Source organism: Tachypleus tridentatus, chromosome 5, assembly GCF_004210375.1.
Source record: "Tachypleus tridentatus isolate NWPU-2018 chromosome 5, ASM421037v1, whole genome shotgun sequence".
Classification (NCBI taxonomy): Eukaryota; Metazoa; Arthropoda; class Merostomata; order Xiphosura; family Limulidae; genus Tachypleus; species Tachypleus tridentatus.
The window spans coordinates 12105368-12123689 of NC_134829.1; the positions used below are offsets into that span (position 1 = coordinate 12105368).

The window sequence follows — 18322 nt, forward strand, 5'->3', positions numbered from 1 at the left end:
AGTTGATGATTAGTTTATTAAGGTGTTTATTTGAATTATATGATAATAAATTATAGCTTAAAAGTCAGTTGTTATTTTTTAACTTTTAACGTATAAGTTTTCAATATGAGAGGAGGTTAACATAGGTTTAAATAACGTTAACTTATCAGTAATGATTTTTTTGAGGCTGTAATTATTTGAAAATCTAAAACTTGTCAGGTATGTATAATGTGGTATTCAGTATATTAAAATGTAATAAATAAAGCTAGTCTTTTTTTTTCTTGAGAGCTTTCTCGTATTTCTAACTTTTGCCACAGCACAAATATCAGAACTATAGGATTTAAAAACGTTTTTAAAGACATTTTTTCCAAATAGTTATTTTAAATTTTAAAACAAATTATATGACATTTTCGCTTTTTGAAATATATGCGACATCTGTTTTCACTTAATCTTGGTTTCCTGTTCCAGCGTAAAAAAGAGCTCTTAAAAAGTTTCTTTGTTTGTTTGTTTTTGAATTTCGCGCAAAGCTACTCGAGGGATATCTGCGCTACCCGTCCCTAATTTAGCAGTGTAAGACTAGAGGGAAGGCGGCTAGTCATCACCACCCACCGCCAATTCTTGGACTATTCTTTTACCAACGAAGAGTGGGATTGACCATCACATTATAACGCCCCCACGGATCGGAGGTCGAGCATGTTTGGTGCGACCGGGATTCAAACCCGCGACCTTCGGATTACGAGTCGAACGCCTGAACACGATTGGCCCTATTAAAAAGATTAAATATCGTTCAAAATAAATTAAACAACAAGAAATTCGTTAATACATTAATCGTTTCCTCCAAAAATAGGCAATATTTTAAAAAATATTGTAAAGACGAAACATAAGAATATGAAAGCAACAAAAATCGTTATTTACATCCTAATCGAAAAGATGCATCCAAATTTGAATTTTATTTTTACAGTATAAGAAGATTAATAGATAAATCTTTTGCTTTGACCAAGATTAAATGTTAAAGATCGTCATTAAAATATTATAAGTCAAAAATCGATAAGGATGTTTGTGAAAATAATAAACCTAAAAGACTGATTTTCTTTATTTTTGTTAAAAGTTTGATTTCACAGAGTGAGTTTTAAATCATTGTTTTTTTTTATCTTTTAGTTTTACATGTAGTATCTAATTGTATATAAATTTTGAAATTATGGTTATAACATTATTTATATACCTAAATTAATTCAAATTACTATATGGTGAACTAAAACGGAATCAAATCCCCATAGAAACAATAGTTGTTGAAATAAATGGTTAACTATAGATTACAAAATAGCAAACTAAACTACTTACACTAGGCCATAAGCACATTATAATTGTTTCTAAAATCATACACAGAGATCTAGATCTAGCTCCATATGTTACTAGTTAATACCTGAAACGTTTTAAATAGAATACATGCATCTAATTTATTACTTTATGTTAAAGTTGAATTCTAATTGTGAATTTAGAACTGAACTAGTTATTGTTATCGTTTATAATGTTCTTCGAAAATGCTTTGACTACGTAATTCTTATCTTCAAATCAAATTAGGCCTTACGGCTGTTGTGAAAGTTATAAAAGTTTATAATGATAAAGTGATTCTGGACATCGTTTACAAAACTTTTGAAATACTTGAAATATATTTAACGTAAAATCATCTTCTATAGTTTTCATATTACTCTATCAGAAAGTGTTTCGATATAGTTAATAGAGAGTGTATAATGACGCTAAGAGTAGATTATATGCAACATTCGCGAGTATCCACTAGCGTTTAACAATGTTATTAAATTCATGCATCACTAACTACTACATACGATGCAGGATTGAATACATGAAGTATTTGGATATTAAATTACAGGGGGCTTTATGACGTGAGTATCTTTATTTAAGATGTATTTTGCCATCTTTGTTTGGTACTTTACATAAAGTTAATTCTCGCTATTTATGATCTGTGTAATACATTCAACCAGATTATAATTTTCCGTGCTCCGCGTTAAAATTTCAAAACTGGTTATTGATTGAAGCATCGACTATTGTATCACTTAACAAATCTGTTCTTATGCTTTCTTTATATACTTAAATATTTGAAATGTAATAATTAATTAATGCGCTGTAACAAATAAAAGTGCAAAATCAAAAGGAGAAAAAAATTTAATTAGTTAATAAGATATATTCCCTTAAGAATATTGGTATGCGATTTCAATAAAAATTAGTGTTATAATTTTTTTTTTACTTTTACATGTTTAAGTGAGTATTTTAATATATTTGACATTTTTACCTTTATGTATAGTTTCTAAGACACATCACTCGCTTAAATTTTAAATAATAAATATGAGAGACAAACTCTGTTAATTTTCAGGACAAGAAAGACATTTTATTTAAATATACATAAAAATCTGTATCTATAATTTTGAAATTGTAAATTCTTTGCCATTTCATTTCTGAGGTTGCTGATTACGGAATTATAAATTACAAATTGATTTTGCTTCAGGAATATTACTTGTGCTTAAAAAGCTTTTATCTGTTGTTAATATGTAGAGTTATATCTGTATAAGCGTTTTCTTCGAAAAATGCAATAATTAAGCTTATGCGCTTTTAAAAGGATATTGAAGTAGTGACATATTGACACAACGAATAAAGCTAAAAACATCATTTTATAAACCAAGAGAAAGTAATAATACATAATGAACACACTGTCAATAATTAAATTTATAATAGATTTTCATTCATATTAATCTATTAGTTAAATAATAATTAATAAATGTAGATATAAACAGTTAATAAATAGTTGAGATTTTAACAGAGACAGTGAATAGCAACCACCTTAAAAGTACTAAACAAAGTATTGGTGTTAGGAATCAATGAATTTCACATCATTTTTATTTACATGTGTAAAAACCACATCTGTTTCGAGATTAGTGTAAATTTATTTTTGTGTATTTTCAATAGAACTGAAATTTAATCCTATCGGAAAATACTTAACTTCAATTTTCGCGTGAGTGTTCCATTTTCCCTAAATATTAGTATATGACCTGCCTTCTCCCTAATGTCACACTAGAAACCGAGTTTCGATACACATGGTGAACAGAACACAGACAGCTTTTTGTGTAGCTTTGTGCTTAATAACAAACAATAACAGTGTGTGACCGTAATGGAGTCTTCAGAAAATAACTGAATTCTAGTTTGAATTTCACGCAAAGCAACACGACGACTATCTGTGCTAGCAGTTCCTAATTTAGCATTGAAACTAGAAAGAAAGCAGCCAGCCATCACCACCTACCGCCAACTATTAAGTTACTCTTTTATCAATGAATAGTGAGATTAATCGTCACATAAAACGCCCTCTCGATTGAAAGGAGCAGTATAATTAGTGTGACGGAGATTTGAACCCGCGACCCTCAGATTGCGAGTCCAGCGCCCTCACCACGTGGCCATGCTAAGCTCAGTTTTTTAATGTATAATACTTTATTTAATATGTGTTGTTTTCGGCGAAATTTACCAGCATGTTAAACTAGAAACACCAAACACAATATAATTGGCAGCGAAATATGTTTTATATATAATCCGAGTCCGCAAATACAGAGAGGAGAGATGATTTACTGCTCTTTAGCTAACTCGAAGAGTTTTTCAATACATTTCTGTCAAAATATAAAGAAAGAGAAAATGTGAAACTAATTATTATTTGACATCAAATATAAAACGTGGGTCATATACGTAATTCTACGACAAATTGTTACTAATAAACATTTCTTTCAACGAAAGTACAAAAACTATTTTAGAAGCACTATTTAACATTTTCGTTACAATAACACACCCAGGTAAGCAGTATAATATATTAGAGTACACCCCTGCTTCTCGGGATGTCACACAGGTTGTACTTAATAACTTTAATGCCAGAACACTTAGGTAATCAGTGTAAGTTCCAAAAGTACGTCTCCAAAACTGGGGATAACAAACAGACTGTATCTAATACCTTCAGTATCAGAAGGCTTAATTAAGCAGCATAATCTATTGTAGTATATAATTAGCGGATACGTTCTCCAGCATGCTGTACCAAACGTCCTCAGTACCAGAATTTTACATACTCTTTGTTAATAAATTGTCTAACGTTTCAGTACCAGGATACCAGATAGTATTTATATATTTCGGCTTGAATTTAGAGCAAATCTACATGTTAGCCATCCCCAATTTAGCAGGGAAGGACTAGAGGGAAGGTAGCTAGTCATTATCACTCACTGTCAACTTTTGGGTTACTCTTTTACCAACGAATAATGGAACTCACCGTAACATTACAATTCCCCCATCGATGAATGGGCGAGCATATTTTGTGAGACGAAGATTCGAAATCACGACCCTCAAGCATCCCTAACCACCTGGCCATACCAAAACAGAGAGTAAGTAATATATCCAAGTACGTTTTGCCACTGCATTGTTATTTTTATTACACGAATGATTATTAACATTTGTATTTTATACAATTAAAATATCACTTCACGAATCTTTTCCAAAATGTATCATGTATGGTATCACTACTCACCTCGATTTTGTCCTTCAAACTGTTTTCCATCTTTAGTAAGAAACACAAAAAGTAATTAGAAAAAAACGATTAAAATTGTATCTAATGATGACAGTAACATAAATCAACAATATGCTACAGAAATACTATATTAGTTTTCATGACTATTTCAGGCAACCTTCACGTTTATCATAACGTTATTGATCAAACAGTTAACAAACAAATTATTTTGTGAGCTTAGTATTCGAATTTAAAAGCTATTTCGAAAAGTACAAAAAGTGATGGAGAACTCCCTGTGATTTTTCACAAACACGACAATGAAATTAATATGAATTGGGTATTTGTTATAAAATATGTATACACGTTGTGTTTGAACAAGGTACGTAAGTGACATCGTTCTTACCTTTGACAGTATGTCCTTTATCAATTGGCCAATGCATTCTTCCATCTAGGGACAAAAAATACATGGCAAACAACGAATTTTATGCATATTGCAGACTGAACTGTTGATAAAACATAAATTAATTATTTTAACGTTTAGTTGACAATAAAAACAAGTAAAGTTTACATGTTTTTGAACCATTTATATTAATTAATGTTTTCTTATAACGATTTCGATTTTTGAAAGATTTGTTGAAATTATTTATTAACAAAAACAAGGTTAGCTCCACATAACTGTAACTAAAATTCTGCAAATTTCATGTACTAATCTAACGTTCATTGAACCATTGGCCTTACTTCAGGAGTAACATCAGACAGTGACTTGTTAATTTATAGAATCTACATTGCTTCTCATATATCTATGAGTGAGTTGTTAATACAAACTGAAAATTTACATCACTGAACTAATTCACTAAATAAATAATCAACTAATATATCCTCACATGCGTTTTATACAACTCAAACTATTATAAAACTATTTAGGAAATTTGTAGACGTTCGATAACACACTTATCACGTGTCGTCAAATCTCCCTCTGACAATACTAAAATAAAAACATAGTCTACAGCTATATGACGAAGTTAACATTTTTTTCTAAATTGATGAGTGAATGCCATATTTAATATAAACACTTAATAAATATTAATCTCTATAAAACGATCGGTATCTCGAATTATTTTGCAAGTTTTATATCTGTTTTTTTTCATAATTTTAGAGAATAAGTAAAAATAATTTAGAAACAAAGAATTATTTCGAAATGAGTGATGTTTCATACTATATATTAAAAATACGTTTTTTGGAGGAGAGGATTAGTGAACAGTGAGGTATTGTTATATACGTATAATTTTGAATTAGTTTTGATGATCAAATGTTCATAATCATCGTTTAGTTCGATTTTTCATAGTAATTATAAATATACACAAGCACATTATTTTTGAGTCATTCTACTAAAATGAGTTTTAAAAATATTGCAAAGAAATATTGTACGTCAGGAAATAATTTTGCCTATGAGTTATTTTTGTTTACTTTGTCTAAAAACTATTCAAAATGGAATTAAAGAGAAAATGATATGTACAACGTATAGTGTTTTGATATGTATTTCCTTCCAAGGGAAAACCGAAATACCTTTGGACTAATAGTCTTTTTGTTCTTATTCTAAACATTTTAAACTCGTTTTACGTTCAGGTTTAATAAGTTAAACCGATGTCTTCATTTGTTACGTTTTCACGAAACATGCTTTTTTATTGTAAGCCATTCTTACGTTTTCACGAAACATGTTTCTTGTATGTAAGCCATAACAAAAGTCTTTCCATGCTTCTGAACTGTCTTTATTCAATTTTTTCAGACACATCTCCCAAGCATTAAATTCCTGCAGGAAATAAAAGGTTACAACTTCAATTTGGAATTACTTTTTCATATGTAATAGACTGAAATACAGGAAACTAATTGAGTCTAAAAATAAATATATAAAAACAGCTTAAAATATACATAATCTAACAAAGGTAAGTTTGAAAAATAAAACAAAGTTAGCTAAATCATATGCAATGTAAACTTTTATTAATATAATTTAATGGTACAGTGGTCGGTCTTACAAGTCCACCAAATTTCTGTTCTTACCAACCAGTTCTTACCTAAAAATCAGACTATTTAGCAAACCAGGTAGCTTAGTTTGATAACACTTCTACTTTTACCTACCCCTGTTGAATCAGAGGCAGTAGCACAAGATATTGCAGTCAATCAATAATAACTATCTGAAAACTTACATCAGATCACTAAAGGAGTACGGTTGTGCAATAGCGTATATTCCTGTCAAATTATATTTTCAATAAATTTCCGATACAGCAATAAAAGAATAATCAGAATAGCCCGCCATCTACCAGTTTACACCTTCCTCCCAATACTTAAAATAAGCTATATGTCCATTGTCAAGGAACGATAACGTCAAGATTTTACAAACACGACATGCATATAAGGAACGAACAAATAAAATTTTGATCTCCAGCCACCACTCTGAAATCCTGAAAGAAATGTCTATTACCATTAAACCTAACTGTTGCTGTTATTGATTGGAAATTAAGCATAAAGCTATGCACATGCTATTTGTGCTCTGCCCACCAGCCTTTTGCCAGGAAAGTACACAAAAACGACGGAAGAAACATTAAAGTTGGAAACAACGATAACATAACAAACTATCATCACTGTGCTCTTAAAACTTTATGTGATAACCTTCACTCATTCCTTACAAATATTTTTTTAATTAAAAGTATTAAAAACAGATAAAGGGAATATTGGTTTTGTTGCGATCACTTACGGAAATTATTTTAGTGTGAAGAGGGGCTAAACGGAAAATTTCCGGAGTTATAGGGGTCCACAACTTAAAGTTTGATAAACATTGCATAACTCGATTTATTTTTAGTTCTGGTTTCCTTTGCCTTGCTCGAAAGTTAATAAAACTTTCTTCTTTGATAGTGTTAATTGTCATGTTCCACTGTTGTCTTCCATTTAACGGGGCACATTGATTACTAGTTGTTTTTAGTCCGTTATACATTAGGATTTATGGTATACGAAACAAGAATATTACTTTATCTTTAATAGTTTTTCTTTCTATTCAGAATATTCTTGGAACATTTAGGAGTAAATTTCTCATTAGTAAAAAAAATTAAATAAAAGTAAACATTTTTTCTATCACTCTAATTTGAAAGTGGATTATGAATAGATAGTCAATTTTAAATAGTAAATTAAACATTACCTTGGGTATGATGTCATTGCATTTTTCTCGTTGCAAAATAGCTAAGGGATTTGCTGTGAAAAATATATTAAGCACACATGTGATATTAATAAACATTACCGAATACTTATTTACGCTATATTGTTCAGAATCGTTTCAATGTGTTAACAATTTAATGTTGACATCAAGATATCACAGCACTTTTATGTAATAGCAGTAGTTATTATTTCATATATTACATTACAAAAGTCATATTATACGAAGGAAAGATTTAGATTTAAACAAGACAAAGCCAAAAATAAGATAAGAATACGGTTTAAATAGATGTACACAGTTTTAAATATATTATCAGTCAGAAGCAGTACAAAATGTCATGCTCTCTATAATAATACATCGATAGTAATATATTTTAAACTATTTTTTAATCAGTTGGATATACGGAGGGCTGCATCGTTTTGTTTGTGTACATGGAAATTAAAGATAAAGTTATAAAGCCTAGTTTGTTAGCAGGACTCTTACAGGGAAAGCTATATAGTTTAGTCTGTCATATGGAAATATATACCGAAAGTTACATAGCATAGTTTGTTAACAAAACGTAATGATGATAAAATCAACACACTCTAGCTCGAAATGTCACTAATAGTACAGGGAAGTAACCTAATACATAATGTTGATAAAAATATGAATTAACATTTTATAAATATAGTTTTGAAGTTCATTGTCGAAAAAAGAGATAGATTTAATTATATTCACATACTGGCTTGTATTTCCTAACATTTACCCTATTTTGCATAAACTGAAGAGCTAGTAATCTAGTGCAACGTCATTTTTAGGAAAAAATAAATGAACAACAACGTTAATTTTTAATGACTAAATAAAAAATATACTTACTACTCGTCATAGCTTGGCAGATTTGGACATAGCCGTTTATCTGATTAGCTAACACTAAAGTCGTGCTAACCAGAAAAGCGATAATCTGTTGTGCCTTCATGGTGAGGGTCTTGTAGTAGTTTCACACTTTGATGGTTATAGTTTAGCTTCTTTTTATATACAACTCATTCGAATATTGGTTGAAATATCTGTTGAAACCTTTGACTACCTGAAGATTGAAACAGCTGTGTTCGTTAAACAGAAACCTTCGTCTAGCACAGCGTTTATTTGTCAGCTCATTATGTATATGTGCTTATCACCATCTACTCAAACAAGTCGTGAGAAATTCCTCTGTGTTAGAAACTGGAACACTAAACATAAGCATAAGCAGATACTTCTACTAAGAAAAGCTGAATAATCATATCGGCTGAATAATGCATATCTGAAGCTAGCGTGGCCAACAGTAATTTCTATAAAATATATTTTCATAACAATTACATCCATTCAGTGTTTAATGACATAATAATTGCAAACCTCAAACTCCCTCGATATCTTATTCCGTGTAGTTAAGAATTCTTCGATATTGACATGTCTTACTTTTTAAGTCAAAACTTCCTTAATTACTGCTTTGTCTGTTTGTTTTACTTCAGTACTTCCTTTGTTGCTTTTATGCCTTACTATTTACGTTAAGACATCTTTTGTTACAGACATGTCTTACTTTTTAAGTCAATAATTCCTTCGAAACTGATGTGTCTTACTTTATAGATCAAGATTGCTTTGTGTTTTACTGGTATGTTTTTGTGTTGTGTTTTTTTTTTAAACAAGACTTCATTTGTTTAAGTTACAATAAAATTTAACATAATCATCTGTCACACTGTAGAATAAAATTAAGATCTACAGTATGTGGTCCTGGTGATGATTCTGTCATTTCTTGGAACATTCTTGACATTATTTTACAAAATCATTTTAATTCCAGATGAAATAAAGGCAGACTTAATCTCAAATCAAGCAAAATCATTTAGCATTTTAAAAGCTTTTCTACACAGTATAAAAAAAATCCAAGACAGAATAATTATTATACAAAATGATGTTTTTAATTTTGGTGACACTTATATTTCGTAAAATTTAAAAAAATGAGCATCACATAAGAATTTCTACTATTGTAGAAGCTTTAGCCAATTAGACCAACATCTTCTGAAAGGCACACTATTTCTGATGCAGTGACTTATTTATTCAAGTCATCTGTTTATTACGCATAGTCGTAGAATTCAGTCGTATCCGATTTTCAAATTTTCAGTTCTTTACAAATATCAAAATTTCACAGATCGGTGTTTCACGCTTAAGAATTTCCAAACTATTACCAGTAGATTATGGATTCTTGGGATGTTCCTAAAATTGTTTGTATCTGATTATTTATTGATTTGGTTTGGTTTGAATTTCGCGCAAATCTACACGAAGGCTACCTGCGCTAGGCGTCCCTAATTTAGCACTGTTATACTAGAGGGGAGGAAGCTAATCATCACCACCCACCGCCAACTCTTTGGCTGCTCTTTTACCAACGAATAGTGGTATTGACCGTCACATTATAATGCTTCAAATGTTCATGGTCAAATTCTGTAGTTTTCCGATTAATAGATGTTAAACACAAATATAACTTCCGAGGCCTATAGCACACTGACTGTAGCTGACGAATAATATTCTTCTTCTCTTTCTACACTTATTAGCTGCTTTTATACAAATCAAAATTTTTTTCGAAGTTTCAACAATGTTTTAGCGCATTTGGTAAAACAAATTTTGCTGATCCTTCACAAACCCAGAGAACAAGTGGGATCTTCGCAATACACAGTTGAGAGCAGACGTTACATGCAAAAAAGAAAATTATACTGAAACAAGCGTAGGTACCAAAATAAACATATAACGGTTTATACATTATATAACGGTATATACATTAGCAATCTACAAAGTTTTAAAGACCAGTGTCAATAAACTTCCTCAAGTAATATTTATTAATTTTGTTTATGTTTAATTGTAATACTACACAATACTGATATCGAATCCCAATTTTCAGTGCTGAGCAATAGGAACCATATTCATTTATACGCATTAAATCACCCCTTAACCACACGTTTGTACGTCACAAAACCTAATTATTTTTTTGTGCACAAAACTATTGGTAAACTGAATAGAGAAATAGAAGTAAAAAGGTAAATTGTTACTTGAAGAACACTTGGAATATACGATGGCGATTAGTTAAGTGCGAATCGATAGTCTTAAATGTGCCGGTGCGGCAAGGCCAACTGGTTAAGGCACTCGACTCGTAATCCGAAAGTTGCGGATTCGAAACCTAGTCACACCAAACGTGCTTGCCCTTTCAGCCGTGGGGATGTTATAATGTGAGGGTCAATCCCACTATTCGTTGGTTAAAGTGTATTCCAAGAGTGGGTGGTGATGACTATCTGCCTTGCCTCTAGCCTTGCACTGCTAAGTTAGGGACGACTAGCGCAAATAGTCCTCGTGTAGCTTTGCTTGAAAATAAAATCAAACTTAAATGCGCCAATGAACTTAATAGAGATTCAACTGTAGAATATTATGCTTTGTTATCAAATACTTTGTGTTCAAACACGTTTTTCTCAACTTAAAATTAAAACGTTAAGTTTCAGTGATTGCGGGTGTTTTTCTTTTAGCAAAGCCACAAAGGCTATCTGCTCAGCCCACCGAGGGGAATCGAACCCCTGATTTTAGCGTTGTAAATCCGGAGACGTACCGCTGTACTAGCGGGGGGCATTCAGTGATTGCATAAAAGTTATATAAATATCTTTATATTTCACATTTTATAGTTTCAAAATACCCAGGATTAAATATAAGTATATTCTATTAGAAAAGGTGTTCTGTATTTCTTTAATTGTTATTTATTTGTATCGTATGCGTTGTGTGTTCATAAAGTTTATGTAGCTAAATTTTATGTGCTATTGTGAAGCGTACCACATGAACTAAAAGAAAAGATTATGTCTATTTTTCTATTGTGTCAAAATTGTTCTGGAAATTTGCCATTTATGTTCTCTATTCTATTCTTCAATACATGGCCAAAAAGCAAAATAAAAAAAACAAGACCGAAAGAGAGAGGGGGAGAGACATAAACAACGTAATAGAAAATAAAGTTATAAAGCCTGAAATCAAGTTTTCATATTGCTATGTTGTCAAATCGTCTCAGCAGATGGTGCTGTATAACTATAAAGTTTTTTCGAAACAAGCATTAACGGCTATTAAAACACCACTAAAATCTCGTTTCCAATACAGAAACCTATTTAACATGCATTTAAAGAAATTTTATATTTCAAACAACTCAAGACTGAAATGAACCAGAGTGAATTAATAAAGAATTTTTGTTCATTAGTCCTATTAGTGACGTCAGGATAAGTAAAGCTTTGATAATCCTAATTTTGATGACATATTTTCATAGCATACCTTTCACAGACAAATTAATAATTCCTTATTATCTGTCTGTTCCACATTTTTCTTTCATGTTGAGTGTTGTAAGTATATAGAAAAAGAATCAAAACCAACGTTAAAGTGTTTAAACATATCTTTTCTTCTGTTTTTTCATTACTCTAGGTTCAGTTTTCTATGCGAATTAATTTCGTTTGTTTCGGATGACTGGCCCGGCATGGCCAAACGCGTTAAGGCGTGCGACTCGTAATCCGAGGGTCGCGGGTTCGCATCCCCGTCGCGCCAAACATGCTCGCCCTTTCAGCCGTGGGGGCGTTACAATGTGACGGTCAATCCCACTATTCGTTGGTAAAAGAGTAGCCCAAGAGTTGGCGGTGGGTGGTGATGACTAGCTGCCTTCCCTCTAGTCTTACACTGCTAAATTAGGGACGGCTAGCACAGATAGTCCTCGAGTAGCTTTGTGCGAAATTCAAAAAACAAACAAACAAAAAACAAACAAATTGTTTCGGATGTTACTCAAAGCTACGCTGGAGCTATTTACGCTATCAATTTTGCGGTGATAGATCAAAGGGACGACAACTAGTTAACGCCACCTACTGCCAATCCATGGGTTATTTTTTTACCAACGGATAGTAAGATTAATCTTCACGTCGTAACTCCCCACGGTTGAAAGATCGAGGATGCTCGGTAACGGATATTTAAACCTGCAACCTTCAGTTTTCGAGTCGAACATTCCTATTACCAGATCATAAAATTATTTCAGTACGATAAAAATTAAATTACAATGATGATAATCAGCAGTATAGCGTGGCAATAACAATCAGAAGTTAGATTCTAGGAACTCAAACGTATCTCAATTCCCATAAGACGTACAAACATTTAATTGGCAACAAATACAACTTCAGTGAAGTAGCAGGTAGCATTCTTGATTAACTCCTACTACAGAAAGTAAAACCAAGGATTAAATTAACACGAGTTAGACGACATTTTATTCAGTTTGAAATTAAACTCAGCAGAATTTACTAAAATTGAATATAATATATGATATGAGTCAACTACAAGAAAGTGTGCTGTATAATAGCTACTCATCACAACACTCCTATCGCTTACGTAAGGCTGGAATACCCGGTCAAATTACTTAAAATTTAAGGTCAAATATAAAAAGGTTTTAATCTAACTCAACTAGAAACTACGCTATTAGTAAGACTAGACACTGATTTCGTGCATGTAAAATGAAATAGACTTGATTTTGACAAACACTTAAAGATGTATATATAACAAAACAGTGAATACAATTTAATGAAAAACACCTTTGCACAACTTAGATTCATAATAAATTTGACACTCTTTAACTGCATAATGAATGTATGAGTTCAAAGTCATAAAATTACGAATGTTAAAGATACAGTTTAAATAATTATATAAAAGTACTAAACAACATCAAATAAGGCTTTTGAATTAAAATATTTAAGGTTGTGATGCTTAAAAAACAAGAATCGTAATACGGAATACACTCACTTTAAACTACCCTTTCAAAATAATTGATAAAATAGACATTCGTAAAATTAATACGATAAAGTGTATCTCAAATATACCTAAAACAGTATCAAACAGGAAATGCTCGCAGTGGCTCAGCAGTAAGTCTGAGGCTTTATGTCGCAAAAACCTGGGCTTTGATGGGCAGAACAAAAACAACCCATTGTGTAGCTTTGTGCTTAAAAATAAATAGGAAAACAGGAGATATATAACAAGTGAAAACACGACAAAGAGATTATATTTACCTGTTAACTGCGTTATAGGAAACCACAGAAAATATATATATATATATAACACAGCATTACAGTAAATCAAGCTTGAGTTAAAATATTAATATAAATCATAGAATTAAAACTAACAGCAACATCGGGTATACTCTCAAAACACACTAATACAAACACTCAATTTGTTTTTCATTTTTGCTTTACATGGTTAGATATAGCCCATCAAATTAGAAGAACGCTTTAAAATACAATTCACTACAACTCTCATAAAATAATTAAATTTAAAAATGCATACAATATTCATACAAGTGGGACGACCTACACACAGAAACCAAAATATAGTATAATAAAATTACAGCAAGAATCCTCCACAATAATCACACATAAAATTGGCAAACATTTGGCAAATGACAATTAATTATAGTAAGTGCAAGCTCATGAATCTGGGTTATGATAATTTGGATCATACGTGTAATATAATATATGATCCAACTCAGTAATGAGAATGCAAAAGTATCGTGGTGGAAAAGTCACTTGAACCATGAAAGCAGTAAATGGTCTGATGCTAGTGAAGATCTTGCTCTGTTTAGGAGTTAATTCTAATAATAAAGCTGAAGATGTATATATCAACAAAATATGTAATTATCTGTATAAAAATACCGTCAGACCTCACTTAGAAGACTTTTAATAGCTTTGATTTCCTTGTGTAAGTATAGATAGAAAAAGGTTAATAGGATGAGACCAAGTTAAGAAGTGTTGTGTTAAAGAGATTAATTAAGATATTTTATTTATTTCATCTTGAAAAACGAAGGGTAAAAAGTGATCTTATTGACCTTTACCAGATTATCTGAAAGTTAACGAATCTGAATATAATATTATGAAGAAGAAAGGGTTAAGATTTGGAAAATACCGTTTAGGCTCCAGTTAAAATAATTTTACCCTATATCACGCGCTGAGAGACTTATAGAATAAGTTAATGTTGGCAATAATGGAGGCCAACACCTTAAATATGTTTAACAGGAAAATGGATTATTTCTCGGAAAATAAATAAGAATTTGGTCATTTTTTACCTTATTCAGTGAAAAATGTACAAAATGTTAAATAATAAAATGGCCCCTTTTTTATCTTACGGGTTACATTTTTTTTTCAAATACCATACGTGAATATTAAATTATCCTTCAAAAAAATCATGATATTAAAATAAAAATGTTAACAAAACTCTTCGCAACATCGCTTAACACCAGAATAACAAAGTTTTGACGGTTTCAAAGTTACTTCTTTCTGAAGACGTCATCAACAGAAATTGTGGTTGCAAACATTGTTTGTTTTGGAATTTCGCACAAAGCAACTCGAGGGCTATCTGTGCTAGCCGTCCCTAATTTACCAGTGTAAGACTAGAGGGAAGGCAGCTAGTCATCACCACCCACCGCCAATTCTTGGGCTACTCTTTTACCAACGAATAGTGGGATTGACCGTCACATTATAACGCCCCCACGGCTGGGAGGGCGAGCATGTTTTGGCGCGACTCGGGCTCGAACCCGCGACCCTCAGATTACGAAGCGCACGCCTTAACGCGCTAGGCCATGCCAGGCCCAGGTTGCAAGTAAATGGAGCCACTTAACACAGCACAAACAACAATGTCAGTGTTGCATGAACTGTTCCCAAACTTGATAATGGAGATACAAAATGACCCCCACGATTCTATGATTTGTTAATAACAGACTTCCTTTTGTGAAATTACTTAAAAGAAATAATATATATCAATAACTCAGGAATATTACAATATTTAAGACTGAAATGAATAGCCTCACATAGGAAACATTGTCTTCTACAATGGAACTTATACTCCTTATAGTACGCCAGTGTGTGAACACCTACTGGACATCTTGCCCCCCGCTAGTACAGCGGTATGTCTCCGGATTTACAACGCTAAAATCAGGGGTTCGATTCCCCTCGGTGGGCTGAGCAGATAGCCTTTGTGGCTTTGCTAAAAGAAAAAACACACACTGGACATCTGAAGACGAAAATATGTAAATGTCAAGATCAATATATACTCTTCAAAAAAAGAAACGCAAAAGGAAAAATATGAGACAAATTGTTAACAAGTTTATTCCGGGTAGTTCTGTATGACATGTATGAAACTTTGCACATTCACTGCTGAACATCCAAAGTCTGCAAAGGCGAAGTCCACGCTCACTAGGTGAAGTTTAACGTCACTCAACGTCAATAACGAGTATGTCCCTCGTGAGCATCAACAACTGCTTGGCATCTCCTGCCCATGGAAGCGATGAGATGACGAATTACATCCTGTGGAATGGCTGTCCACTCAGCCTGCAAAGCTGCTGCAAGCTGAGGTAGAGTCTGCGGTTGAGGTTGTCGCCGTCGCAGACGTCGGTCCAACTCGTCCCAAAGATGTTCGATGGGGTTTAAATCTGGTGATCTGGAGGGCCAGGAAGAACGTTGATGTTGTGGTGTCTCAAGAAGACAGTGGTGAGTCGGGCTGTGTGAGGACGGGCGTTGTCATGTTGAAAAACGTCGTTGACGTTCACCATGATGGGTTGCACATGGGGCCTAAGAATCTCGTAGACGGTTGCGTACGGTATGATCGGAAATCCTACGCAGCCCTGGTATGGTTGAGGCAGTAGACATCGCAGTGGTGGTTCTATCCCGAAGGTGACGTAACCGGATGTTGCGATCTTGAGCGGGCGTGGTCACACGAGGTCTGCCAGATCGTGGACGGTCACAAGTTGATCCATGTTGTTGGTGACGATTCCATAGCCTTGTTATGGTGTTTGGGTAGACATTCACAGCTCTGGCAACATCTGATCGAGATTCGCCTGCTTCCAAGCGACCAATGGCGTTGTTGCGTTGTGTTTCAGTCAGTCTTGGTGTAACTGTATTGCGCGTCGGTGGCTTAACACTGAGCTATGGAAACCGAGAACCCGTCACTTTTATAGGGATTTTGCACATGTTGCACTTGCAGAACATGCAGATCTCTCAAACAAATTTATTGGATACGCATGCGTTTTGGCGAAAAATCCGATGTTTTCCTTCGTTTTCAAAGTGCACAACTTTTATTGTCATTTTGGTCTGACAATCAGTGCCTTAACACGTGTAACATCACATACTCTGAGCTTGTAACGTTATTACATATATTTCTCTTTAAAATAACAGAAATATCCCTTTTATGTTTCTTGTTATAATTACCTTTTTAAATTGTTTAGTCATTCAATAAAACTCGTTATAAAATGTTGCTAATAAGTTTCTATTAATAGCTTTCTTTTTTTGAAATTAGACTGACACCAGTTAGTGCCAAAAATGCAACCAGGTTATTTTATGCTTTTTGCAAAGTATAATTTTAACATAATATAGAGAACAAAAAGTAAAAATACTGAACAAAAGACTATCTAATAAAAGTTCGGCGTGTTTAAGGTTGTCGTATAAAATTTTCGAAATTAAAATACCATACATTATTATAGCCAACACATGTTAGTTCCAGTTTGCGCAACAATCATTCAGCGGAAATTGAAATATGAAATAATGTATTTTTATTAAAACCAACTTTTGCGGATTTTTAAAGTTAATATACATAGCTTTCTCTTCTTTCCTGTGTGATAGTGCCGTGTCTATCACCTCAGGGAAGTAAATAAAATATTGTTTTAAAGAAACATATTATTTTGTATTTGTATGGACTGTAAAGTTCGTTTTTCCTATCTTTTAGCAAAATGTATAATAGGGAAGACCATAGCTATATAACTTGATATAGCATTAGCTGCTGAAAAGTTTATTTCACACGTATAACAGTCCAGCATGAGGGAAGGAACCCGGCAGTATTATACACCCACATTATCCATAATAGGCATCCAGAGACAGAATCCGCCCACATCTGATGGAAATAAATGATGTAATTATTGTAAATATCTTCTATTTCAAGTAAGCTACGTTTTTTTTTTCATTTTGGTATGATTATTGTTATATTTGTAATTATTTTTATTGTATTTTTCATGCTTTGTTTTACATTGATCTGAATTGTAAATGTTTGATTTGCAATCTTTACACTTTGTGTTCAGTTTTGTTTTCTTTGTTTAATGTATGTAATTATCAGGAAATGTCAATTATATTTTATATTCCATTATTACTTTGATTTTCATATAACTTTTGAGGTGTATTTTACTACGGGTTGTTACTTTTTATTCTGTTTTTCTAAGTAATTGCTGAAGTTTATCTTGTTCTTTCCGGTGTGATGGTGCCTTGCCTGTCACCTCAGATGAAAGAATTACAGTTTTTGTGCCTTACAATTAATTGTTTAATTTTAAAATATTTACTTTTACGGTTTTTTGCAACGAAACCAATAAGACAAGAAATATGGTATTGTAATGACTAAATTAATCAGGAATTTCAACCTTCAACAACTAGTTTAGAAAAGTTTAGTCAGGTATATCTATGTAAAGCTTATAAATATTTATATTTTCATCTATGGCGAGTGGAACCTATCAAATCTGCACTGTAAGACCAGGGTGACTCAACAGTTATAATTTCCATGGCCACTAA

At 32.5% G+C, this 18322-nt stretch overlaps 1 protein-coding gene across 3 annotated transcripts; it reads right to left on the reverse strand.

The window, feature by feature from the left end:
* Positions 1 to 13: 13 nt before the first annotated feature.
* LOC143250529 (uncharacterized) lies at positions 14 to 8733 on the reverse strand. Of its 3 annotated transcripts, none has more exons than XM_076501202.1 (6): positions 8586 to 8733; positions 7716 to 7768; positions 6228 to 6335; positions 4929 to 4973; positions 4547 to 4576; positions 14 to 743 (listed from the first exon to the last, which is right to left on the reverse strand). In XM_076501202.1, exons 1-6 carry the CDS (start codon positions 8683 to 8685, stop codon positions 693 to 695), a joined length of 387 nt encoding a protein of 128 aa, XP_076357317.1. In that variant the 5' UTR covers positions 8686 to 8733; the 3' UTR covers positions 14 to 692. The 3 variants fall into 3 exon arrangements, with proteins under 3 accessions (XP_076357317.1, XP_076357318.1, XP_076357319.1); XM_076501203.1 differs by lacking the exon at positions 14 to 743 and adding an exon at positions 2350 to 3647; XM_076501204.1 differs by lacking the exon at positions 14 to 743 and adding an exon at positions 3659 to 4382.
* Positions 8734 to 18322: the final 9589 nt, after the last annotated feature.